Raw genomic sequence first — 26,771 nt, 5'->3', positions numbered from 1 at the left:
GTGTGTGTGTGTGTGTGTGTGTGTGTGTGTGTGCATTATCTGATGTTGGTTCTATCCCCCAAGGTGTTCCTTGACGTATCAGAGAATGCCATGTTTGCCTCACACTAATTGCAAGAGTGATACTAGGGTGATGCAAGTGCCACTATGTGCACGACACACTAATTAAGGGGAGGCGAAAGGGTGGTGAAGGTGCCATTAAGTGTCTGCCTCACACTAATTGACGAGAGGTAATTATCGCGCTCAGTGACTTCTGATAGACCCAGACTAATTACCTTTAAAAAAAAAGGGGGGGGGGATGCAACTGGGTTTTGCCGTGTACTCTATTGCTGGATGGAAAAAGAATGATGTTATTCGTCATGTAAAATAGATGTCTTCTCGACTCTCCTTGAACTACGGAACTGTATAAATGTATGAATATATACCTATAAGGCTTTCAAAAGAGGCTCTGTGAATATATATATATATATATATATATATATATATATATATATATATATATATATATATATATATATATATATATACATATATATATATATATATATATATATATATATATATATATATATATATATATATATATATATATACATATATATATATATATATATATATATATATATATATATATATATATATATATATATATATAGCAGAATATCCTTACTGTTATCAAACTGTAACCAGATGATGTTAAAAAATATGTGATGAGAATAAATTTATGTATTTGAAACTGTTCTGGTGTTTCACTGTCTAACCTGAAGGAAACTGGTGGAGTTTCAAAATATGCAGTGTTTACCGTGGGAACCCTACTCATTACGAAATGGTCAGATATATATTTAAACGAAAAGCTTAATTCTTAGACATTAAAGTTACGGTTCAAGTATAATTCTGAAGAAATACTAGGCTCACTGGACATGAACATCTAGATGTAGAAGATAACTAGAGATACACACAGAGGAGGGCTGCTCAAGTAGACTGACAGCTACCTTACTGGGAGGGAACAGAGATCACGCGACAGGGGAGCTTATTTATGCTGGTCGAGGGCGAAAGATGGGAAGCCCCCTTCGAGGATCTGTGCTGAGGCCACAACTATTCTTGATCTACGTAAATCATTTTCCAATCAAGATAGATTCCAACCTTGATATTTCCACTGATGAAGCTACAATCATGAGAGAAGTGCAAAGCAACTGATAATACGAAATACTGCAAAGAGAACTAGGCTTAGGGAATCTAACCCTGGAAAATATACTGTCTTGTAGATGGGGAGGAAATTAAACAGACCAAGAGATGAGTAATAGATTTATGGTCGTGCTCTAAGATAAATCTAAGGCTTAACAATCATAATGAACTTATAATGTTAACAGTACGTAAGAAGGATCATAAGACAGACAAACTATATCCTGCTCAATGTCAAATTACCTTAAAGAAATCCGAAATATATAGACAATAATATGTTCAAAAATATAAACAACGCACGTTCATCCTAAGCTGGAATATGCCACAACAGTCTGATTAATTCAAGTAAACAGCTACGTCGAACTACTGAAATCGGTCCCCAAGGAATTCAAAAGAATGGTATCAGAAGAGAATACAATGAGCTAAGAAGAAAGAAGGAGAAAAGAAGCCCTTCATCTGCCCAATTTAAAGGAGAGAAGAATAATGGAAGACGTGCGTGAAGCAACTCTCTGTCACTGGGAGGAGTACAGAACAAGAGGGAGAAGTCGGAACTTGGGTAACGGAAGGGTATGGAGGGACGTGAGAATGCACTTCTTCAGCAACAGAGTTGTGGTGAAAGCTAAACCAAGGGGCAAAAAACGACTATAACTGAAAGAACTCTGACAATATAACAAGAAATTAGTAATAACAGATAATGTACATAGAAAGACCACTGTGGAGAGTTCTTAGTGATTGGTATGCTTGGCACTGTCAACCCAACTGTCGAAATGGAGGACATCATTCAACTGTTTCGTTGGATGGTTGTTTGGCTTTTGACCAATCAACTATCAGGGTCATTAAAGTCATTAAGGTAATTATAATAACCATCTGAATAAGTTTGAACATATGAATCCCCTCTGGTGATCAAGTTACTTGTAAAGACGTATATATAGCCTTTGTCATTTATTAGGTAATAGCCATTGGATTGTAGGTCAAAATGTTATAGTCCCCCCTTATTCTATAGTAGATACATTTTCTAAAATCAATGTTAAAACAGAGAATAAGCTTTATAGTGGTAACATATGTAGTGGTGATACATATATGAACACATGGATTTTCACGTGTATATCGTTTAAGTCTTACTCCTGTTTATTTCCTTCATCAACTTATCATTAGATCTCATCTTTAGCTCCAAGAATCGCGTTGGGAGATTTCATGTTATATAATAAATGACAATGGTAAACTGGTCTCTAAAAGTGGCCAATTTGCCAGTTCCTGTATACTCTCGTTAGTGTATTTAACCAGTGGTTATCAGACACCTATTCATGACCGACTCTTGTATCTCTCTTTATCATTATGATTATAGACCATTTCTTCTGATAGCGGATTAGAATCCAATTCCAGGTTAATTAGGCTTGCTAAATTCATAAAGGTTTCAGCACTGTTGTATGAGAATGATTATCTGTGGCTCCTCTGCCTCGTAATATTAACGTACTTGCATTATGACATACAATATTCAGTTCTGAGGATAACTCCAGCAGAACAACAGTCGAAAGAGAGATTTGATAAAGTTTGGTTGGTAGAATAGCTATCTATCTGGGCTTTAGTTCTGTCCACTGCAAAGGTCATAACGGCCGTTAACGTCATTATGACCGCCAATCGAAAAACCTGAACATTTTCCTCAGATGCCCAATGTAATCATAAGTCCATCAATGTATTTATGGCCCTTGTCGAGGCAGAAAATGAAACTTCTATAAAGTAAGACACTTATCAAGGGGAACGTGAAGTACGATATTACCCAGCTAGCGTACGATATTCATGTAAACAAAGCATTTTTTTTTTCCACCTGTACCGTCATGGAAACAACGTGAGTGTGGAATATCTTGCCCACCTCAAGAAGGTACTCTCTTATTATTTGTTAGTTGGTACAATTCAGCGCCTTCGGTCTTAATGACCCCACGCGGTTGATAGCCTGTTATCGAAATTCCCGACCAACCATTCATGCAGTTTGAATCTAACGACTGATACAACCTCAGAGAAAAGAACAATCCACTGTGTTACTTCCTATTCTTTCCCACCTCTCTCTTTCTACACACACACACACACACACACACACACATTCCCCTCCTCTTATGTACTTACGTGGATGCCTTAAACCTGCTTTTTTCCCTCTTCTGTCGCCTCTGAAATCTTTAACTCAAACACCTCACTCGACAGCTGTGGAAACAAAACAAGGACAAACAAGACACCTTTCTCTTTTATTGATATCTGTTCGAAGGATTCAATGAAACACAACAAAAGGTGTATTTGTTTTTATATAAAAAAGTGAGATCGGTCCAGCCGATTATAGTTTATGAAAACAAAGGCATCAAATGGTTTAGAGATTTAAATAACAATGTCTTTGTAAAGAATTGTACATCCTCGACAATGAGTCCCAAGTCTCCACAACACTGGGCTTTAAATATTCACGTTATGGCAAAAATTTGCATCACATGGGATTCGAAACATAATGTCAATCTGTCTTTATACAAGCATAGCCTATTAATTACCCGTTCGCATAACTGAAGTATTCCCTAAAGGAAAAAATCATCAAATTTTGCTCATCTCTGAGTTCCATCTAAAGAAATACTTAGTATTCTTGCATGTCTCTGTTAAGTGATTAACAAAAGGAAATACCATTCTAACTTATGGACCAGTGTTGAAAGCGCAGTCATTTCCCTACATGATGCGATTACAAAGATGCTCCCCACCCCCCTCCAGGCCACATAGGTGAGAAGGTAGGACTAGCGGGGCCCGGACGCGTCCCTTAATACTTGAGAGGAATCCACCTGGTCGCCTCCACATGTAAATACTTGACACTCTCGTCGACGAACGGCTTGCATGACGTCATCAGCCCTTCGTTTTAAGGATGATTCTTCTGCGCTTCCACGATTCAACCTGATGATAAAAATAAATGCTTTAAAAGCACACATATATTGTCCAGTGTGACTGATAACAGGACTGCTCTTAATAATCATGAAATTATGCCTGTTTCGTTTGGTAGTTTGAAGGCAAACTACGAATTAATTGTTGAGGTGCATTCGAGTACATGATTAAGGAGCCAGTAAAGGATTTAAGACCATTATAGTCCTGGATTCGAATCTGCGTCTCATGTTTGGTCACCTCAGGACAAAGACACAGTAGAGAAGGTCCAAAGGAAGATAACAAAGATATGACATTGAATAAGATTTTAAGTTACGGTGAGAAGTTAGAGCCTTTAAAGCTGCCTATACACACACACACACACACACGCGCGCGTGCGCACACACACACACACTCACATGCTCAGGTAGAGACCCAGGCGCTTCTCGATGGCGTAGAGGAGGTCGTCATTGGCCAGACTGACGATGTCGCAGAAGATCCTGCGGGAGCACTCGGTGTCGCCCCAGCTGCTGTACTGCTCCAGATGGTGCAGGAGGCTCGGCTCGTCCACGGGCACCGCTTCCACCAGCTGCCGGAACGCATATACGCACTCACACAGGAGGTATATATTAACCTATCTGCATCATCCATTTGAGATGATGATTCTTACGTAATTACATATAAAAGTCATTAAAAACCAACTATCATAAATCATTATTATGACATAATAAACCATGATGATGATAATGACAATAACGATACAAAAATTAGGGCAATAAAAATGTTTCCTTCCCTTACTTTAGATATTTCTAGTATGACTGTCTGTTATATTTCATTTTGGGAGGACAATCTGTACACGTGACTCAGCGGGTGGGTGAGGGTGACATAGTCAGTGACTCAACGGGTGGGTGAGGGTGGCATAGTCAGTGACTCAACGGGTGGGTGAGGGTGGCATAGTCAGTGACTCAACGGGTGGGTGAGGGTGGCATAGTCAGTGACTCAACGGGTGGGTGAGGGTGGCATAGTCAGTGACTCGTGGAGGCGACTCACCTGATTCATGAATTCGAGAGCTGGGTCGTTGACAGATCGTTTCCCGATGGAGGTGGAGTTGGTGGAGGCTGCCACAGCCAGACCCAGCAGTCCTGGGGAGAGGAAGACGAGTGAGGAGTTTTGAGAGTTAGAAGAGCAGCAGGACTCACACACACACAGACACACACACACATACACACATACACAATTTTATATTTTCATTACAAATATTATTATCATTATTATTATTATTATTATTATTATTATTATTATCATTACGTGTGTGTTGTTCACATCGCACAGGACCACAATTTGCTCGTGTTAAGACGATTAACTACATATAACCCTCTCTGGACACAGGTGATGGTTGGGGAAGGTATAATAGCCCTTCAGGACGTGTAATAGTTACCGAGAGCAGCAATGGCGGTGACTCCCGCCACAAGAGGCAGGCTCTCCCCGTCAACGGTGCGACTGATGTAATCGTTCATGGTGTCCAGACGGAGGGTGTCGGAGAGCGTGGACATCCGCTGGGGGAGCTGGAGCCGCTCTGACAACCTGTGGCCGGCCTTCATCACTGGCCTCAACACGGGCGAGGCCACCTGCCAAAAAGGCGTGGGGGAGGGAAGGTAAGATTGAAATTTCCCTCACCCAAATCATGTCAGATTTTATCGTTTCCTGACTCCTTCTCTTAAACGACCCCCTTCGCCGCACGGGCGATAGATAAATTTCCTATCATTTTTCTAACTGAATACAGTATCTTAATCATAAGTAATTTCCTAAGGTCTTTTATAGGGGTCGCCTATGTTGTCATTTCCAAGAATGAACTTCCTACTTATAGGCAGCACTTAAATACTTATAAGTGATCAGGTTCTAAGTAATCATGTCAGTGCAGTTTATAGATATAAAATACACAGTGGGACTCACACTTACAACATCTCCAAAGATGCTGGGTGAAAGTCATTGCCGAAAATTTATCAAATTACTTACATCATTAAGAACAAATTGGCCAAGAAGAAGATTACATACTTCGTCCTACTCGTGTTCGTGACATCCTTATCTCAAATGTGAAGTGGAAACTCACAGCAGAAAAATGTTGTTAAGATGACTTGTGTGAGGGATATTCTGATTTCATTTCTTTAAACTGAATTGAAAACTATTTCTCCATCTACTCGTAAGTATATTAGTGTTAGACTCTTTTACTGGTGTCTGTGATGCATGCAGGCCACTTGAGTCTGCACCTCTAACCTCCAAACAACACGTTTGACCCTGCACCTCCAAACAACTCCCTATACAAGTCACTTAACCCTGCACCTCTAACCTCCCCACAGAACACTTGACCCTACGCCACTAACCTCATAGAACCTCTGGCCAACCTTCTTGAAAGGTTCGATCATCTTCTGGTATATGGGCTTCTTGGTGGGAGTTTCGTGGTGCTCGTGGTAGTTGGAGTAAGAGGAGAGAGGCTCCACGTGGTGCACCGTGTCGGAGGAGGCAGCCTGATCGAGCCACACGGGGTAGATTAGCATTATCCTACTTATGACACCTGGATTGGTTCATTCGGAAGGTAGAAAGTTAAAGAAGTTCTTTTCTATCACGTTTGATCATCTGATTGTAAGTAAAGAATTGAGTATGTTGAAACAAATGAAGTGTTTCTACTTGTGGATGGTGTGTGGCAAAAGAGACAGGTCAGGGAAGCTCGTTGTTAATCACAGTTTGAGGAAGACTGCGTTAGTGTCAGGTCGAATGAGAATAAGGGAGTAAGAGGTCAAAGAGATAGGTCGAGGAAGTCAGCATTATCTTCAGGTCGAGGTCGAGGAAGTCAGCATTATCATCAGGTCGAGATGGATCATGGTATTTATGGAGGAATAATACAATATTGAAAGATAAAGAAAAAAAAAAAAACCTCACTGTTGTGAAGTATCAAGGGTGAGTGAGGAAGATTGTTCGAGCAGTAGAACGTCGAGGAAGATCATGAAATCGACAAAGGAAAAAGACGGGACGAGGAAATTGCTGAGGAAGATCACACTTGCTGCAGATTAAGGAATATTGAACAAGTCGAGAGAGAGAGAGAGAGAGAGAGAGAGAGAGAGAGAGAGAGAGAGAGAGTGGCAAGGCCATCAGAAGCCACAGAAGATTGTCCTGATGATGGGGTCAGAGATGCCCTGCTTGCAGGAGGTCGAGGAAGAGAGTACAAGTAAGAGGTCGAGGAAGACGGCGTTACCAAAGGATCAGCTAATCTTGAGTCAGGTCGATCATATCGTCGTCAGTGCAACAAGTTCAGGAAGATTTTACATATGACAGTAGAAGAAGATCGAGGTTCATGTTACACATTGATCGATTGATATTCATATCATTTGTGATAACATGTGTTAGGTGCTTGTTATATGTAGATTCGCTTCTATATGCAAAGTGGGTTTGTTTACCTTCCAAAATGATTAAAAAGATGACAAAACTCTAGCTAGCTCCTCCGGAAACCAGAAGGGTAGCATTAACAGAAGCAAGGAAGAGGGTTCGAAAAGGTGTTAGTTCGTTGGACTATGAAGTAGCTGAAGGCGGTTCCCTTCTAACGGGTCTACCTGAATCTGGTGGCGGTGTCCAGACTGGCGGAACTTCGCTTGGTCGGCTGGCACAGGGATGGGTACGCTGAAGGCTGGGGCGCCTGGATGAGCCTGTGGAAGGATAGACTGGGTCACATCGGGTCACGACGGAGACAGTTGTCTGATCAGCATCAGTTCGAAATGAAAATCATCACGTGTGTCAACAATTTCCAAAAGGGAATTATCATATAAGTCTAATCGTGCTTATGGTATTGAGTCGTGAGACATCAAAGACTGTGTCGAAACTATGCCATATCCTACGAGTCTTATACTCTACATGAATTAATATGATGCTTGAAAGTAGCGAGTATAATTCCATTCCTCGGAAATCATTGTGTCGCATGCTTTCACTTGTCTCGCGAGAGGATAATGAGCCTCATTGGACACCCAGCTTTCCAGCACTCACCTGGAAAGTTGATTCCTTGATGATGAAGTGTCCAGGGTTGACCTGGAAAGCTGCTGGAGGAGAGGTGGCCGCCGAGGCATGGGAGACCCGTATTGCTGGCGAAGATTCTGCCGCAGATGACAGAGGCGACTCGTCTTGGTGGATGGCGAAGGAAGACGAGGTGGAATGGCTGAAGGGAATGGCGTTGGGGAGAGAGGGCGAGGAGGATGAGGAGGACGATGATGATGATGAGGAGGAGGAGGAGAACAGGGAGGTAGTCTTAGGGGTCTCAAAGACGATGGATGGGGTCACTCTGGCGAGATTCTGCTTTGGGGGCTTGGCTGCAGATCCTGACCCGTACACGACGTCGTCAGAGCCGCGCCTGGAGCCTCCGGCACCAGAGGTGTCTCGTGACGCCGCCAGGTAACTGTAGCTGACCACCTGTGAGCGAGACACCAAGTTAGACGAGAGGCACGAGATCGTATAAGGCTCTAGGTCACACAAGGGGCTCCAGGTCACAAAAAAGGACTCATGTTACGTTAAAGGAACAAGGACACGTTAGGAACACCAGGACACATATAGTGTACCAGGGAACATGGGAGTTACCAGGTCACATGCAATGCTAAAGTCATTTACGCTAAATGTTATATTCAAATATGTAAGAAATTCAAACTTCTCTCTCTCAATTCCAGTCACTGTTATTCGATAAATGGTGAGCTAAGCACAGAATATTTACCCATAAAAGTTGACTCATTACACAGATGTTTGCCATAGTTGTAACAGCCAGTTGTTAATACCTGCATCACATTGAAATCCTCTCTGGTTTTGTGTGAAATTTCGTATCATCGTGTAAATATCCTGTCTTTATCTCTGTAGGTAATTGTTTTATTTGTTAACCCATGCAAAGGTAATTTTCTCGTCTTTACACATGCTATCATCGGCATCATAAGTTATTTCAAAGGACATCCGAAAGATCTGTCCATCAAGCCTGCGCTGGACGAGTCATTTACCTTAACTTATTATTCATAGATGATTCAGATGTATTTCTCGACTGTGAGTAAACGTTTCGACGGAACGCTGTTATCATCACATCCTGACCTGACCTCTTGACCTCTCACCTGCTCAGACGAAGTGGAGATACTGTCGTCCTCGAAGGAAGACTCGGCCACGACTCCGGTTCGCTCGTTGTTGTAGTACCTCCTGAAGTAGAACTCCGGGTACTGAAGTCCGCTCTTTCCGGCCTCACCCGCGCTGGAGGAAGATGACGAAGCCACCCCAGTGTCTCTTAGCGAAGGCAAGAAGCCTCCCTCCATCTGGAAAGCATTTGGGGATGAGAAGTGAAGTTCTTTGGGCTCAATCTTTGCCAAGAGTCGATTATGTATAAGCTACGTGAAATCTACGATTGATAGGTTGTTGGGACATTGGCGAAAGTTTGGTTATCACGGTGCATTCAAGGAGCTTTCCAAAGGTCTTCTTATATATGAGGCTTTTCAATCAGACCAATTACAGATTCCTTTTTATTAGCGACTCATCAAGTTAAACAGATGATCGACTTATCAGAATGGGGACCACTTGTGTTTGATAGACACTCCGCAGTCCTGGCTGCTAACAAAAGTGCACTGTACACCAGTGTAAGGACTTGCTAAGGGGCTAAGAGCAAGTAGTGACAACTCGATTCTGACACAGTGTAACTCAACACTCTGCTTACCTCTTCAGTTTCTTGTTGTGATATGATAACATCTCTTTCCTTTGGTTGTAAGACTGAAGAGTAATACAATCTATAATCAAAGGACTTGGAAACTTAACAAGATTACGAATAAGAGTGTTTCCTGGGCTGAGAAAAGCTATGATTGTGTAAAGATATCATACACAAGGCACACATCCACCCACAAGAGCTTAATACGCAGAAACACATGCACTAACCAACTGTGCCAGTAATGGCACACCCAAGAAAGGGAAGTTATTGACAAAAGCGTTTGCTAGGTATGAACTTGGCGAGTCCTTACTCCCACATATAGTGTACAACTCTTTGATGTTCCTGCGGTGAAGTATTAGAAGTCATGTCATGAGATAATGCAGATATGTCTCTGATAAGAATAGTAAGTTCCTATAACCTTTTGCACATAGGAAAAAAATATATGATCATCTAAACTCACCTCATTTTCACTAAGATCTGGAGTCCCTCACGAATGCAGGTGTCTTTCAAACCCTTCCTCATCCTTAATCAACCTCTTACCATCCCCAGAACTCACCTGGAGAACCTCACTTTTACATAGTCGTCCAAGACCCTTTGTGAGTCTGGCGAAGAATATGAAACTGACCCACCTGCCTAAGGGAGGAGAGGAGGAGGAGGGCACACGGCTGCTCAGGTTCAAGACGCGAGGCTGGCGGCCCGTGCCGCTGGGAGACTCTGACTCCCCAGCCAACACAGACCTGCCTTCTATCTGGTTGGCCGCCTTAGCTTCGTCCTCGGCCGTCCAGAGTTTGTTGTTGATGATTCTGTAGCGGCGCCATAGGGATGGTGGCGGGTCCAGAGAGGGATAAGGGAGGAGGATAGGGAGTATCGAACACAAGTCAGTAGAGGAGCGGTGGATAGTTAGGCTGGGTTGGAACACATTATATAGCATGATATGAAAGAAATATAAGACAGTGTGAAGTCTCACGAAAAAAATGACAGGTCAGATGAAGTACCTGGTATGATTTGCCTCCTTCATTCTGCATTTTCATTCGTAATCATTAAGTGCTAATGACCTCAGAGTGATGAAGTTAATTCTAATCTTCTCTCACCTACCCAACATTAAGTACTAATTCCTAAACGTATGGAAATCAAAGTATATATTCATGACTCATGACTCCGAGTGTAAACACGTTTACATTCACGTGTGCGGTGATTAGCGAGGATTTCAGTGAATCGTGATTGGTGTGAGCTGTCCATCCATCTGTCTATCTGTCTATCTGTCATATGCAGGCACTTGACGCTCCCTTGCCCCATACTTAAAGACTCATGACACTGCCTAATCCAGTATCTAAATTCCCATGACACTCCCCTGCCCCGTAGTCTATATCCCCATGACACTCCCTTGATTTATACCCTTCCCTACAGCCCCATGATACCCCCTGCCCCGTAACCTACAGCCCCATGATACCCCCTGCCCCGTAACCTACATCCCCGTGATACCCACCTACCTCGTAACCTACATCCCCAGGATACCCCCCTACCCCGTAACCTACAGCCCCATGATACCCCCTGCCCCGTAACCTACAGCCCCATGACACCCCTCCCCTAACCTGTGTCAGTAGCGCCATGACGGTGACCTGCCCCGTACCTGGCATTCCTGTAGACCTGTGTGTCATTCGGGTCATCAGGTTCCCTCACACCGTGGATGATGGGTATGCCGTCGTCTCCTATTTCGATCATCCTACCTTCCCTCTTGTCCCCCTTCACCGTCAGCACGGCCGAGGTCACCTGAGGGCCGAGCCAGGTCACGTAAGGTCACACTCCAGCGTCACATGCACACACGTGGTGACATAGAACCACGTGGGCGGGTGCAGAAAGGGTCACACACACACACGAGGTCACAGATAGTTAGTGAGTGACAGAGACAGCAAGGGCGAAGAGGACGAGGAAGTAGGTCAAGTGTATTTTGCGTTCGGGTTTTGTACGTGTTGAGGTCAGGTTGTACGGAGGCGATGGGGATGGCAATTGAGAAAGGAGAGGGACGGGTGTGAACGGTGGAGAAAAGGAGTTGATAACATTAATACTCGTTTACCTTTCATAATTATTCAATCATATGCATCGTATGTGTCATCGTATCTATATATCGTGAAAGCTTTATGTTCAGCAAAGCTGTAACATGAAATACTCGATACAGTCTCTAGTAAGACTGTAAGTTAATATAGCTTTATCTCTAGTGAGGTTGTCAGCCATTACAGCTTGATCTCTTGAAATATTGTGAGCTAATATAGCTTTATCTTAAGCAAGGATGTAAGTTCATGTAGCTTTATGTCTAGTAAAACCGTAAGCTAATACAGCTTTATCTCTGGCAAGGCTGTAAGCTCATAAAGCTTTATCTCCAATAAAACTGTATGCTAATATGGTCTATATCTTCTACTCAAATGTGTCTCTACAGCCCCAATGCATTTGTAGCACTACCGTATGCCCATGTAACCACTACATTCTGTTACTGCTCGCAACATGAAACTACTCAACTCATGGCCTGGAAAGATTATTACAATGTCAGTCTTTTAAGACACAATGACTAAAGCATCAGCCAATACAAGTAAAATCAGAGAGAAATGACGTTTAATATTGTGAGGGTAAACTATACGTTTAAATGACAGATCTGACTATAAAGAATAGGTTGGTGCTGATTTATGCAGTCTTGGGTCGTGTTTGAGAGAACATTTGTAATACAAGACAGGTGTCAGGAGACTACGTCTAGCATAGGACAGATGTATGAATGGGTGTTTCATGTACGACATACGTAGGAAGGAACAGATCCAGCACTGGACAGTTGTAGAGGCAACTACGTCTAACACATAGGTGTAAGAAGAAACATATGACACAGAACCAATGAAGGAAATAACATAACAATAACCTCATAGAAGACGTGTAACACAGGGAAGGACATTCATAGGACAGGATAAATGTGGGAAAAGATATGTCAAACACAAATAGTTATATGAAGAAGTTGGAATAATGGCAAAGGAAGCACAAAGTACTACTTTTTCTTAAAGGGCAAAATGGATAAGATATCATTGAGGAAGTGTGAAAAAGATTTTATAGAAAATTGATCGTGTATCAGATAAAAAGTCCAATGCAACTATGTGTGAAGGAAAGGGTAGATTTGGCAAAGATTAGTTATAACAAAGGACAGACAAAACAAAGAATAGGTGTAACTGACGTTCGTTATGGTCATTCGTATCATAGATTAGGTGCAGCATAGTAAAGGTATAACTAAGATCGGTTATATCAGAGAACAGGTAAATATAACAGTTATAACCTAAGGTCACCCATATTAGAAAACAGGTGTGGCACAGAAGAGGTGTTGCAAAGGACAGAGGCAGCCAAGATCATTAGGTAGTAGAATTCCTGTTACCCGTCTGTGTAGGACATCTGCATCGGTGATGTCCTAGATTCAGTGTAGCAGCATCCTACAGCAGCACTTACCTCGCCATGCTGACTAGAGTGGCACTACAAGCACTATATAATGCCATCGAATCCGTGAAACCAAAAGGCTTTCATGCACTGGACTAATAACTATAATGCAACGTCTTAATAGCTAGATATTATAGTCATGCACAAGCAGTAGGAACACGATCTCTTCTCTGCATGATGTTTTCAAGTATATGAATCTTAGACTGAAGACTCTACCATGTGAATTATATGATGCAATTACGATCCATCAAACATATCATGCAATTCTTAAAGTAATTGAGCTATGGTACTGGATCTCTCATGCAATCTACAGTCCACTGCTACTACTACATCTACTACTGCTGCTGCTGTTGCTGCTACGTTACCTGGACGGGTGGAGGGATCGCCAGAGCTCTGGCCTCACCCCGTCCCTCCGCACTGGCCGCGGCCTTCGCCTCCTCCCCCGATGGCTGGCCGGAGGAGGACCCACCCGGGTTGTCGAGGGATCGCCCAGCCACCAGCGTCAACACCGTCGCCGCCAACACGAACACCGTCTTCATAGCTGCGGGTTGTGGGGACTTGTTAGTGAAGGGTCATGTGGTAGATGGACTTACTTGTGGTTACTAGCGATCCACCAGTTAAGTGAGATGGTAACTAGCGATCCAGCCGTTAAATGAGAATGTGTTCGCTAGATGTGTGGCACACGGAGTTACATGGGAAAGACAGAAAACAGGAGACCTTATAGTTTCATGACGAGTTTGCCTGCATTCATGATCTTATTTGTGGTAGAAAGTGGACGGTAGTTTGGATAGGATGTGGCACGTGTGTGTTAGCAAAGTATATGGCAGTCAGGTATGGAGTGGCCAGATGTGTGTGGTTAGTAGCAGTGGACTAGTTGTGGTATGTGAAGACAACATATGGTAAACTTACCACGTGTTAACACAGATTTCTGGTCCCCCCCCCTCTCCCTCCCCCTGCCGCAATGGTTACTGGTGGAGCTCTGAGCCAGGCTGGGGAATGTAATGAGTAATTACCTATTCGTACAGTATTGGGAGAGAGTTCTACACTCGTCACGCCCCATCGCTTGAACTTCCTTTACCTATAATGGGACTTTGTCATCAGGAAGGGGTGGAGCGTAGCACTCACCGCAAGAAAGAATTTACGGTTAAGAGTAAAGTCATTTTCCTTACGTGTTGTTGTGTGTTAAGTGTAAGATAATGAGTGTGTGTGTGTTTATGAAGCGAATGCCAGCATTATCATGCATATATTCCTCCCCCAACCCCCCTCCTTCTCTCATTATTATTACCCTGACTTTTAAAACGACGGATCATCATATTTCTAATAAAACCTGGCTGAAGAAATGCCAGTCACTCAATTATAATCAGCTGTACAGAAAGGCACTCACACACACACACACACACACACACACACACACACACACACACACACACACACACATCCTACACTGTCTCTTACGGCGAGGTCGATACATTTCACAGAGTGTAAACCGCGGGGGTCAGAATGAGCAATCATGGCAGAGAAGGAATGGCTTCAGTGATTTCATTCTCTTAGAGAAGGTTTCCGAGTGAGTGGTCCCATTTTCTCTCAAACTGCCCACCACCCTCACGCAAACTGTCTCGTAGATGTATCTATTCTGGTACACTTCTGGCTCCGTTCTAGTTCCTGTTTACTGAATTAGCTTACCTGATTTTCTCACGTGTGTATTGGAACCGAGGCTTGATTGGCCAATTGTGCTACGAAGGTTTATCATCTTCAGTGAACGACTGTCGTGCGGTGTACCAGTATGTTGTGAGGGGTGCTTATTCTAGTGTGGCAGTATGTTGTGAGGGGTGCTTATTCTAGTGTACCAGTATGTTGTGAGGGGTGCTTATTCTAGTGTACCAGTATGTTGTGAGGGGTGCTTATTCTAGTGTGGCAGTATGTTGTGAGGGGTGCTTATTCTAGTGTACCAGTATGTTGTGAGGGGTGCTTATTCTAGTGTGGCAGTATGTTGTGAGGGGTGCTTATTCTAGTGTGGCAGTATGTTGTGAGGGGTGCTTATTCTAGTGTGGCAGTATGTTGTGGGTGGTTATTATTGTAGTGTGGCAGTATGTTGTGGGTGGTTATTATTGTAGTGTGGCAGTATGTTGTGGGTGGTTATTATTGTAGTGTGGCAGTATGTTGTGGGTGGTTATTATTGTTGTGTGGCAGTATGTTGTGGGAAGTTATTGTAGTGCACAGTAGCAGTGTACCAGTATGTTGTGCAAGTTTATTGTGTATCAGATAAACAGAGACGTCCTCCTTTACGGTTTCTAAAACTTACCCCCAGAAATAAAAGATAACCCTTAGCTCCCTCGGATTGAGGAAGGGTTTTGATTAGCAATTAATACAAACAAATTAACCAAGTTATGTGTTACTTTGTTAGACTTGATTAGAGCTGTATTTGTGTAATCAGAAGTTGAAGCTGCATTCACAGAGGCTGAAGGTGCAGGGAGGCACCAAGCTGTGGAGTATGGAAGCTAGAGAGAGGGATGAACTGTTTACATAAACAAGAGCAATTCAGTACAAAGGAATAGAGCAAAGAGACAGAAGGATGTTCGGTACAAAGGAATAGAGCAAAGAGACAGAAGGATGGAGTATGAGAGAAAAAGAAGAAAGGACGGAAAAAGAATAGGAAATAAAGGAAGGGAATATAGAATGGTTGTATGAATATAGATCTTTTAATAATACTTGTCCACGAGGGGCTTGAGGTAAGCAGGGGAGGTTGCATGGGGGGAGATACAGTTTGACAGGGGGAGGTAGGCGAGGTTGGGACGGTTCTGGCTGGGGTGAAGCAAGGGAGTGCAGTAGCTGATGATGGCAGGTGGGGAGGTTTGGGGTTGAAGGTGGTGACCTCACCGGCAGCTGCGTCACCCACCACTACTTTCTCGTGGTTTGACATTTACCTGTGTGGCCTCTGTATAGGAAGGGCTCTGTCGCTCACGCCTTGGTCTGTGTGTGTGTGTGTGTGTGTGTGTGTGTGTGTGTGTGTGTGTGTGTGTGTTGTAGGTGGGTATGTATGTCTGTCTGTACATATACATCCACATGTATTAGTTTGTATGTAGGCGTTTAATGTATGTCTCTATGAACATAGCTTTTATACATATGTGCATGTGTGATGTATATGTTTGTGTGTATGCTTGTGTTTTATGTGACTAGTTGTTTGAATGTGTACATGTGAGTCAATTGGTACAAAAGTGTAGTCTGCCTGTGTATGAGTGTAGAGTGTGTGTGTGCGAGTGTGAGTGTATTGAACCTGTGTTAGGGTGTGGATGTGTCTTGTCGGTCTGTGTGAGGATGAGTGCAGTGAATCTGTGTATCATGGGTCGAGGTGTAGATGAAAATGCCTCTTTTAGCTTAGTGTATATAAGTGTACTTGTACTTGCTGATGCATGTAAGCAGCGTTTATATCTATAACTGTTTTCATACGCATCTATTTATCTTCATCACTTGATTACGTTATTTATTCATTTTCAGACCATTTATCCATGGTGTATCAACACCCTTTAGTTCAAAAGGAACACAGTGTTATAATGGAGACTATCTCACCCCGCACAAACAAGTCATTTGACCCACATTCAGCAGAACCGAACAATATCTTTTCCTTCAAGAACGGTACCTAATGAGTCTGCAGAGTTAATTAGAACTGATTTCCAAAAAGAAAAAAATATTGAGGTGAGATTCCCTTTCCATGATCATAAACGAACGACTAAATGGATAAACAACGTAACGCTTATGGCTGAAAATACACCTCAAGTTTACCAATACTGATTTCATTATCTCTTTTAACACATGTGATAAAAATCTCTCAGTTGACAATAGGATTATCATCATTATTATTGTTTTTCTCATAAATCAAATGAGAATCCATAAATCAAATGAGAATCCATAAATCAAACGAGAATCCATAAATCAAATGAGAATCTGCGATACGACGAAGACTTTCATAGGCAAGTTCACGGACACGGGGGAGTGGGATGAGTTCACATCCTGATCCCCCTGACCCTTACCTCTCGATAATAACAGACTTTACGAATATTTACGACACAAGTGCCATATCTACTGCCATTCCACCCATCCACCACGTTCTAATTTCCCCCGGTGATTCCGTCGTCAATCGGGAAGTTTCATTGAGCCATGGCTTTTGTGGGCCTTCGTCACACATTTTCTTGTGGTGTGTGTGTGTGTGTGTGTGTGTGTGTGTGTGTGTGTGTGTGTGTATCTCTGTGTGTGTGTGTGTGTGTGTGTGTGTCTGTGTGTGTGTGTGTGTGTGTGTGTGTGTGTGTGTGTGTGTGTGTGTGTGGGAACGCAAGGAGCAGAACCATAAATGAAACTGTCGGATGGACAAAAATGAGAGGATTATTAAGCTGTCAGGTGCTTTCTGGCGACTGGGACCATTTGCTCTACCGATATTGCTCTTGGGATATGTACAAACTGGTACATGTAGTACATAAGTGAGAAAACACACACACACACACACACACACACACACACACACATATATATATATATATATATATATATATATATATATATATATATATATATATATATACACACACAAGGAAGTGCAGAAGAGTTCAACGACAAGGTTCTGAGAGGACATAACATGAAACTGAGCGAGAAACTTGTTCAAAAAAAATGTAAATCGAGTGCTTCTATAGGCGAAGAGTGATAGATGAAGACCGAACGGAAAAAATAATGTGGTAAATGTAGAGAGTGTACAAACGTTAGATAGGTTGTATGACAATAGAATATGTGCAAAAGTTGAGGACCACGACTGTACACCTCCCTCCCCGTACTGCACAAATATGTCATCACATGTGAGCGCCTGACTTAGGCTATAATGTGTGTGCTTATACACACATAGAAGTAAAGCCATATTACGTACATATGTACATGTTTAAGAGGCGGAGCAACACGAGTGAAAAATTCTCTTCCCGTAAGACACAAATCGTAATTACAATCCCCTCCATTTCAGTCTCTATGGGAGCCTGATCTAATGTCCATGATATCCTCCTCATATAACACTAAGCGGTAAAAAACCAATATCAGCACCGTGTTATAAAGCCCCATGGTAACACCCCATGATAACACAGGATAACACCCTAGGATAACGCGCCATTATAAAACTCCCATAATAACACCGCGTTATAAAACCTCAAGATAACAGATAACACCCCATTATAGCACCACCTTACTTTGATAAGACCGTATGATAGCACTCATCGATATCACCCCATGATAACACCCCACGATATCACCATTACGGAGGGAAAGCCGAAGAGGCGAACCAGCTTCCCCCCCCCCCGGAAAACCCGTGGCTCACAACACACTTCCTCACCACCGCGAAGCCATCGCCACACAGTCACACACTTGATCTTGCTCCTTCCCTTACGTGAGCTGACTACAGACTTCCTCCAAGTCTGCCATCATCGTGTAATGACCTAACCTTTGCATCGCCGTGTAAGACAACGTAATAGGACCCGACAAGCGAGTCACGTGACGACACACACACACACACAAAACGTGATACAGCAGCTTTCCGAACACCAATTAATAGAGCTACGGCATTGACACAATGAGGGAATGTCTAATATACTTTTCTAAGGTGCGAACGCGGCTGGTTCTCGTATCATACTTATCGCCTGCCTGTTAGTACTTTGGTAGTCGTTTGTTTACCCATTTTGACACCATTCTTTGCATCCACATCATTGAATATTCATGACCCTATGTAGGTAAATTGTCCAGTTTATCCTATTACCTCAATTTCACCAATTACCATGGCCCGGATAAGAATGGATTAACATGTGATAAAATATGCAACTTGTATATCAAACACCTCAAACTTGTTATCCGACAAACTTAGACCAAGTTAGCCTCTAATCTTCAATGGATCGGCCTCCCCAAAGTTGTCTGTCATGTCTAAACTTGAAGTTATTAACATTAGACTACATAGACCGGTGTTTGCTGAGGTGAGGGTGAAGATTGGACATACCCAATAGGGATTAACACCCTGCCAATCTCACCCGCCAACTTTATAACCTGATCTTCAAGTTGTGAGAGCAGCGGCAGCAGCCAACACTGCCTTTTTAAATTCTTGTTCTTTTCCCTTTAACTTTTCATGACGCGAGATGGGTTATAGAATCTCTCAATCTATAGTCTCTTGGCGTTCATTTTTGAAGCTAAAGAGATGCGTTCTTTTCAAATATGAATTTCGTCACGGCAATAGTATCTCATGCTAAGATGTAGATTTTTTGTCTTTGGCATAGAAGTCTTTCTCTTTCATCAAAGTTACATTGAAAGTATGAGATTAGAAGTTCCTTTGTATCATCTAAGTTCAGCGTCATGATTCCCAGTGATATAATGTCTATGTAACCTTTAATATGTTCGTCAGTATAAATGGACGCAGGGAAGAGTGGTCGTTGGTGAGGTCGACAGTGTCTGCTCCAGCCTCAGCGAGAGTTCCTGCTGATGCTAGTGTGAAAATCGAACATGGAAAGTACCACAGCGTGATCGACACATCCTCATGACCTTTTAATGACCATAGGAAAATGAGAGAAAATGTCACTGGAAATAATTCATTGGTGTTTATGTGCGTATAACATGGACACTGCTTATCTTCTATGTCGTCAGATTGAAACATTTCATCCCAGCTAACTCTCTCTCTCTTTCTCTCTCTTCTGCTATAGCGGGTTAATTCTCCTGAAAAATGTATAGGTTGATTAACCTATTCCGATTAGTTCGCCGTCCTTTATTTTGCCGATAGTATTACGGCATCTGCGCCGTTCTCCAGGACTGGGTCTTATTACCCGCCCGAGCCTTAAATACGTCCTTACCCATGTCTACCATGTCGCCTTCCAGTCGTGTGGTCGGCCGAGGGTTCGCCCAGGACTTTCTCCAAATACCTGGGTGGACGGATGCCTCACGTGCTTACATAGCTTATGACCAGATGGATACTTTACTCAAGTCTTGAATAATCGATATCATTCTCGTCTCTCATCTGTTTCCTCTCTTGTTATTATGATTTTCTTTCCGTTTTATGATCTTCTTTAAGAGGACGAAACTGAAAAGGATGGTTTACTTATCTACTTGGTTTAATTTAAGAATCAGAAATATCCATGCTAGTGACTCCAATCAACTAGTAGTCAGACATTCTCCAACATCTTCTCCAACACACCAACATTCCCATGAACCTCCACCACCAGTTGGCCCTCTTGGCCAACGTCTGGTGTGTCTCCCCTGAGTCGGGCTGGTGGTGGTGGCGGTGGCGGTGGTGGCCCAGCCTGAGGCCGCTGCTCAGTCCAGCGTGACTAACCACACAAACAGCCCAGCAGCAGCAGTGGCGATGCAGTGCCTCCCACACGGCTGTCTTAACCTGTTCACCTGCCTACCACACTTGTCTTCACTTGAGGGGGTTGACACATACAGCCTCGCTAACAGCTTTCTCGTAAACAAGCGACACCTTCGGTCGTTGCCTCCGAGCAAGTGCGATTTCCTAAAAAGGTCTATTAATGATCTTAAACAGTCGATAGTCATAACAAAACATCCCTTCCTTTTCTAAGCTTTACAGGGAAAGTCTGCCATGTGTAGGTGTCTCCAGCACCACTGCGGAGTATTCCCCTTGGGGCACCACCGCCTTCCGTCCGCATGCCCACCACCTCCACAGAAGGTGTTGGATCCCACGGTATGACTACGGTGGAATGCCAGGCCCGACTTTCTCCGGAATGGGCGCGTTCCTAACTTTCCCCTCTGCTCCCGTGTCGATGAATGAACGCGGACGAGCCCGCCTTCTGGGTTCCAGCTCCGTTCCCACAAGATCGACGCTGCGACATTTTGGATGCGTCTCGCCCCTCACATGTTCTGTCCGTAAGGCTTGTAAACTGTCACCTATTGCCAAAAGGACAGAGGTGGCTGTCTAGACATTCCGGACCTTGCGTATTTCCATGCCTGATAATTCGCTCTTTACGACGTGTTAATAACTTTCTTCTTATGTCTTTACCATTATGATGAATAACTTTTATACGAAATTATACTTATTCATATTGCATGACCACGACAATCAGAGGTGTGAATGGCAAGTTTAGCACCAATTGACAACTCAGTTAGTGTATTTGTTGTTGTTGTTATTGTTGTCGTTGTCACTCACAAGACAGACCCAGGCCAAAGAAAGCTTTTCCTTGTTCAAATGGTAGAAAGTTGGAAAACCCACCTCCTCCTCCTCCCAATTTCCATGAAAGGCCTAATGACTTGACCTCAAAAGCCTCTAGTGCTTAAAACACTTAATGGGTAGTACAGGCCGGCTCTGGGCACTCATCTCTCCCGGAGCAGAGACTTGTAATGGTACCTGAACACACACACACTGGAATTCCTGGAAAGAGAAAGAGAAAAAAAAGACTGATGCCAGAGTTGGGAGGAGTGAGGCACGGAGAGAGAAGGAAGGCCCTCAGCTTCCCCACTATGGGAGAAGACACAATACTTTCTGGGAAACATGACAACTACATTGTATAGATTTTTTTACGACGTCAGGGTAATATCAATTTCGAAAACTTTACATCAGGAGAGAGTTCGGGAATAAGACGAGACTACGTAGGGACGTGATGAGGCGTTTCTTCAACATCAGACTTGTGGGCTGGTGGTATATGCTGAGGGAAGAGCATGTCAATGCGACCATCGAAGAAAAGTAGAAGGAAGTCCTTATACCACGAACACGAGGATCAGAGGCGTGGACCCAAGACCGTAAACCTCCTTCTTTGGATCAAATTAACAAGACTTAACGAATAGGTAATAACATACCTTCCCTGAGGCACACGCCATCAATGGCCATCATAAACGTACACATCCCTCTTAATATAGGCCAGTAATGGGAACTCTGGACACATTATCTCCCCTGTAGTGGAGACCACCACTGTAACTCTGGACACATATCTCCCCTGTAGTGGAGACCACCACTGTAACTCTGGACACATATCTCCCCAGTAGTGGAGACCACCACAGTAACTCTGGACACATATCTTCCCTGTAGTGGAGACCACCACTGTAACTCTAGACACATATCTCCCATGCAGTGGAGACCACCACTGTAACTCTGGACACATTATCTCCCCTGTAGTGGAGACCACCACTGTAACTCTGGACACATATCTCCCCTGTAGTGGAGACCACCACTGTAACTCTGGACACATATATCGCCTGGATTTAGAGGCGAGTTATAGCAACCTCGAAGAAACACACTTTCCCTTCAGTAGGACAACAATGGTTATCATTAGGACTCATCTACAGAAAACTGATCTCTGAATTCATTACTGAAACCAACTTATTCATCAATGCTGCATATCTGTGTGGTATTTTGACTGAAATGAAACATTTTGAGTCTGATTATAAACTGAGGTTTAGTTCATATTTATATTTCATATACAATATATGTTAAGACGCTATTGCTGTGTGGTGTACAGCCTTCATCAACGGCACAATTTGGAAAGTGGATTTATAAACTGCGTAATCATGCTCAATGTGTGATCGATATAAAGTTTTTCTTATGGAAAGAGGAGCCATTTTGACAGATGTTCTGTCTCATACCTAATCTTGATTTATTGATTCCGTGACCTCTGACCTTTGTGCTATGAAAACTTCAATACCCCAGAGTCTATCAAAGTCACTTCTGTGGCAAGTTTGAACTTCGTCACGCCATTCATAAGGATGTTGCTGATAGACAGACAAACGGATCGACAGACACACAAACAAGACTCTAAACACTCAGTAATGCGCATGTTGAAAAAAATTGAAATACTTTTTAATGAGGGAAAAAATGAAAGAAAGGAAGGCTGTTAAAATGTATAATAATCCACATGGAATATTCAGGTCCTCAGAGACTGATTGCTATTCTCTTACATCTGACAGATCTAAGAGAAAGTACGATACTGTCATGCAAGCACGACAACCTGTTCAAAACGTACGACAGCTCTTCCAAATTTCACAAAATTTCTCGCCGCGCGATAGGCTACAAAAACAAAATACAAAGAGCTCTAATAACAGATGAGATAAATGCAGATGGATATTCAAAACCCATTTTAAAACTCCTGTGAAACCTGGAGGACAATAATATATAGTGTGGAGCTAAGATCTTCCCTCCTTCATCTTAATGCTTGATGTCCAAAGGATATGATGCAATGTGTGATGAACAGTTCGACCTCTGTGGCAGCCATGGAGAACTGATGGAACAAAGTGGACGGGCAAGGGAGGGGAGGGAAGGGACAAGATGTGATCTCTCTCTCTCTCTCTCTCTCTCTCCTCTCCTGCTGACGCCCCCCGTCCCATGGTCGTTTATTCTCCCCTCCCGGGGTGGAAGAAACAGCATGTTAGATTCCCGGTGTGAAAGTGCAGGAAGTTACACAACCGTCGAAATGGAGTTTTCACCCGAGCTAAGCGTGAAGGATGACGTCACGTTGATGTACATACGTCACTCTGGCTCTCTGACACTCATTCCTCCAACCCCCCCCCTGTGTTTATATACTACAAAAATGTATATACATACATACACATTACACTAGCACTCTCAAACACGCAGGATGTATTTCTGGGGAGAGAGAGAGAGAGAGAGAGAGAGAGAGAGAGAGAGAGAGAGAGAGAGAGAGAGAGAGACAGAGAACCGCTTAGGTCATTATGAAGCGGATCATTTCGTAGTGATATGTCTTAGTTTTCTTTATACTTAATGTAAAAAACGCGCAAAATCGACCCGCAGGAAACAGAGCTGAAAATGAAACCAAGCGGAACTGAGGGGAACTTCCTTCCTTTATTACTCATCTCTCTCTCTCTCTCTCTCTCTCTCTCTCTCTCTCTCTCTCTCTCTCTCTCTCTCTCTCTCTCTCTCCATCCCGTCACACCGGGGGTGTGTGTGTGTGTGTGTGTGTGTGTGTGTGTGTGTGGGTGTGGGAGGGGGGGGGGGATGGTAATGAGGATAGAGATTTCTAATATCACTCATCTCACTGAAGCGTGTACACTGGTCGCCTTTCCCTCCCTCACACACACCACTGATTACTGAAATGATCAACTGATGTTATCAGTACGACAACTCCCTTGGGGCCTTGGGTTTGTTTCTAATTCCATTCCTCCCTGGCGGACGTATGAGTGCAAGAACCTTTTTGCATCCCACTCCTCTCCCCATCTCCCCTGTCCCCACCCGTGCCACCCAAAGCTGCACCCAGGTCAGACTCAGGCAATAGTGCCACGTCTATTCAAAATACGATCATTAGAGGCGAGAATAGAAATGATGAATTATACATGATTAAGATGGTTGCATTTCAGTCATATTCTCATACAGAATACGAGTCACTTATGATACAGTGAGCCTTTGATGAAATTTTACATAATAAATTGTAAATTGTTTCTGCTAATCTGTTACAGGAGAAATAACTTGTCACAAAATGACAGTAACATACGAAGAATATATTCTCATTTGTGACGTGTTTCTTTCACATGCAACTCACGAGTAACATATCCATGTGTCATGTCACATAACTCACGAGTAACATATCCATGTGTCATGTCACATAACTCACGAGTAACATATCCATGTGTCATGTCACATAACTCACGAGTAACATATCCATGTGTCATGTCACATATGTGACATATTGAACCATTGACGTCATATGTGACGTTTCATCAAAGCATCATTGGTGTATGAAACTATCACCAACATATCAATAAGATAAGATAGATAAGATTAGATAAGATAAAATAAGATGTCTTTATTGTCAAATTACGCACACATCATCAACGCACTATTGCCAGACGTGTCATCAATGTATCAGTGCCAGATATATCAACATATTGATGCCATATGTCACGCGTCATCAATCCATAATACTGTCAAACAAATCATCAACACATGATGACCGCATGTAAAGCGTCATCAACCCAGGGAGAGAGCATATCAAAATTTGCATATAGACTTTATGAGTCGCGCGTGGATACCCAGGCCGCGCGGCCCACCACCACCAGGCTCTGTGTACCGGGGTCTTTTGTACACCATATTAACGATGGATAGTCCGTGCAGCACAGCCCGAGAGAGAGAGAGAGAGAGAGAGAGAGAGAGAGAGAGAGAGAGAGAGAGAGAGAGAGAGAGAGAAATATATTGACAGGTATGTGGGTCCTCTGAGAAGGTAATCAGTAAATCATTTACGATATGATTTCATAACCCTCATGATATATATATATATATATATATATATATATATATATATATATATATATATATATATATATATATATATATATATATATATATATATCGTACGCCCGGCAATGCAGTTGCGCATCAGATGGGTGGCAGTGGGCCTCATGTCAGTCGGCTGGTTCAAATTATCTTACTTCAAGCTCGTGACACAGCGTATTATGCTGTATTCTGAAACAGCAGCACTGTATTCTCACTGAACAGTGCTTGAGATTAATGTGTGTTGTACATTTTTTCAAATACATCACTTCGAATACAGGATCTTTTTTTCCACAAAAACATAACTGAAAATATACGAGATCCGGACACCATACAACTAAAATCGGTTCTGCCTCCGTGTGAACACCATTCGACCGGACATAAACCACAAGAACAGAACATTTCCAGACTCCTCTTAACTTTTGGTAAGTGAACGAGGCATAAAACGAAGAACATGATCATGTTCACAACACCTGATGACAAGAAGGTTCAGCCAGACTCAACCGGGGTGACTCAGTGTCGCTGAACACCGAGATGAGTTTGGTGACTTTCTATACTTAAATCTCTCGTCCATGGCAATGCAAAAGTGAAATTAAAAACGCCTAAATCTTATCAATCAATACTCGTTCGAAACTCATATGGTCCTTATCTATGCCACACGAGCGTAGCGGATGTAGATGAGGAAGGTTTCTATGCAGTGATGCAAAGCTAAACTTTTTGGGTGTGTGTGTGTGTGGTTGAGGGGTGCGTGTTGGTGATGAGCAGCTAATGAGGGCTGTATGATGAGGATGGAGCACAGTGGCGTGTGGTCGCCCCGCCCTTCTGCTCAACCTCCTTGAGGGAAAAGTGTTGAGCAAGTCATGGTTTAAGGCAAGGATTACAAGGATCAAGGCAAGGACTCAAGGTGACCCACCTCCTAACACTGTATGTAAGTGCTATGTTCGCCCACATCCGGATCCTCTATCCAGTAGAACAATCTTACCGGGGATAGAGAGCCATCTAACCACGCAGCACGAGAACCTCCACCCACGCGTAAGGGCCTCCAGTTATGGATGAGTCTTTTTTGGCCTTTGAGGAGTCTAGTAATACGGACGGGTTCCTCTGATCACGGACGGGGAACTCTGACCACGAATGAGGGATCAGTGAACTTGAAGAGAAATCCTTTTGCCACTGGATAGAACCCTGTTAACGGATAGCTGATGGTTGGTGGGGGACTTGTGCCCACTGATAAGGAACTGCTCTGAGGACGGAGCCTTCTGGTTAAACCTGGGTCATGCCAAAGACTTGCTCGTGCAGTCACTCCTAGTTCAC

General features: G+C 43.1%; 1 protein-coding gene across 1 annotated transcript in view; it reads right to left on the bottom strand.

Moving 5' to 3' along the window:
• Positions 1–3,455: 3,455 nt before the first annotated feature.
• LOC139753792 (uncharacterized) overlaps positions 3,456–26,771 on the bottom strand; it is a 35,530-nt gene continuing 12,214 nt past the window's right edge. Inside the window, exons 2-10 of the mRNA XM_071670659.1 lie at positions 13,594–13,769; positions 9,189–9,383; positions 8,092–8,511; positions 7,665–7,757; positions 6,441–6,584; positions 5,498–5,687; positions 5,110–5,201; positions 4,479–4,648; positions 3,456–4,095 (exon numbers count right to left, since the gene is read on the bottom strand). Coding sequence (XP_071526760.1) covers positions 3,942–4,095; positions 4,479–4,648; positions 5,110–5,201; positions 5,498–5,687; positions 6,441–6,584; positions 7,665–7,757; positions 8,092–8,511; positions 9,189–9,383; positions 13,594–13,767 — 1,632 coding nt within the window. The 5' untranslated portion in view covers positions 13,768–13,769 and the 3' untranslated portion in view covers positions 3,456–3,941. The remainder of the gene's footprint in view (positions 4,096–4,478; positions 4,649–5,109; positions 5,202–5,497; positions 5,688–6,440; positions 6,585–7,664; positions 7,758–8,091; positions 8,512–9,188; positions 9,384–13,593; positions 13,770–26,771) is intronic.

The sequence above is a fragment of the Panulirus ornatus genome, chromosome 15 (genome assembly GCF_036320965.1).
Source record: "Panulirus ornatus isolate Po-2019 chromosome 15, ASM3632096v1, whole genome shotgun sequence".
Taxonomy (NCBI): Eukaryota; Metazoa; Arthropoda; class Malacostraca; order Decapoda; family Palinuridae; genus Panulirus; species Panulirus ornatus.
Note: the sequence above shows the minus strand (reverse complement) of the source record. Positions and strands in the feature narration are given on the sequence as shown.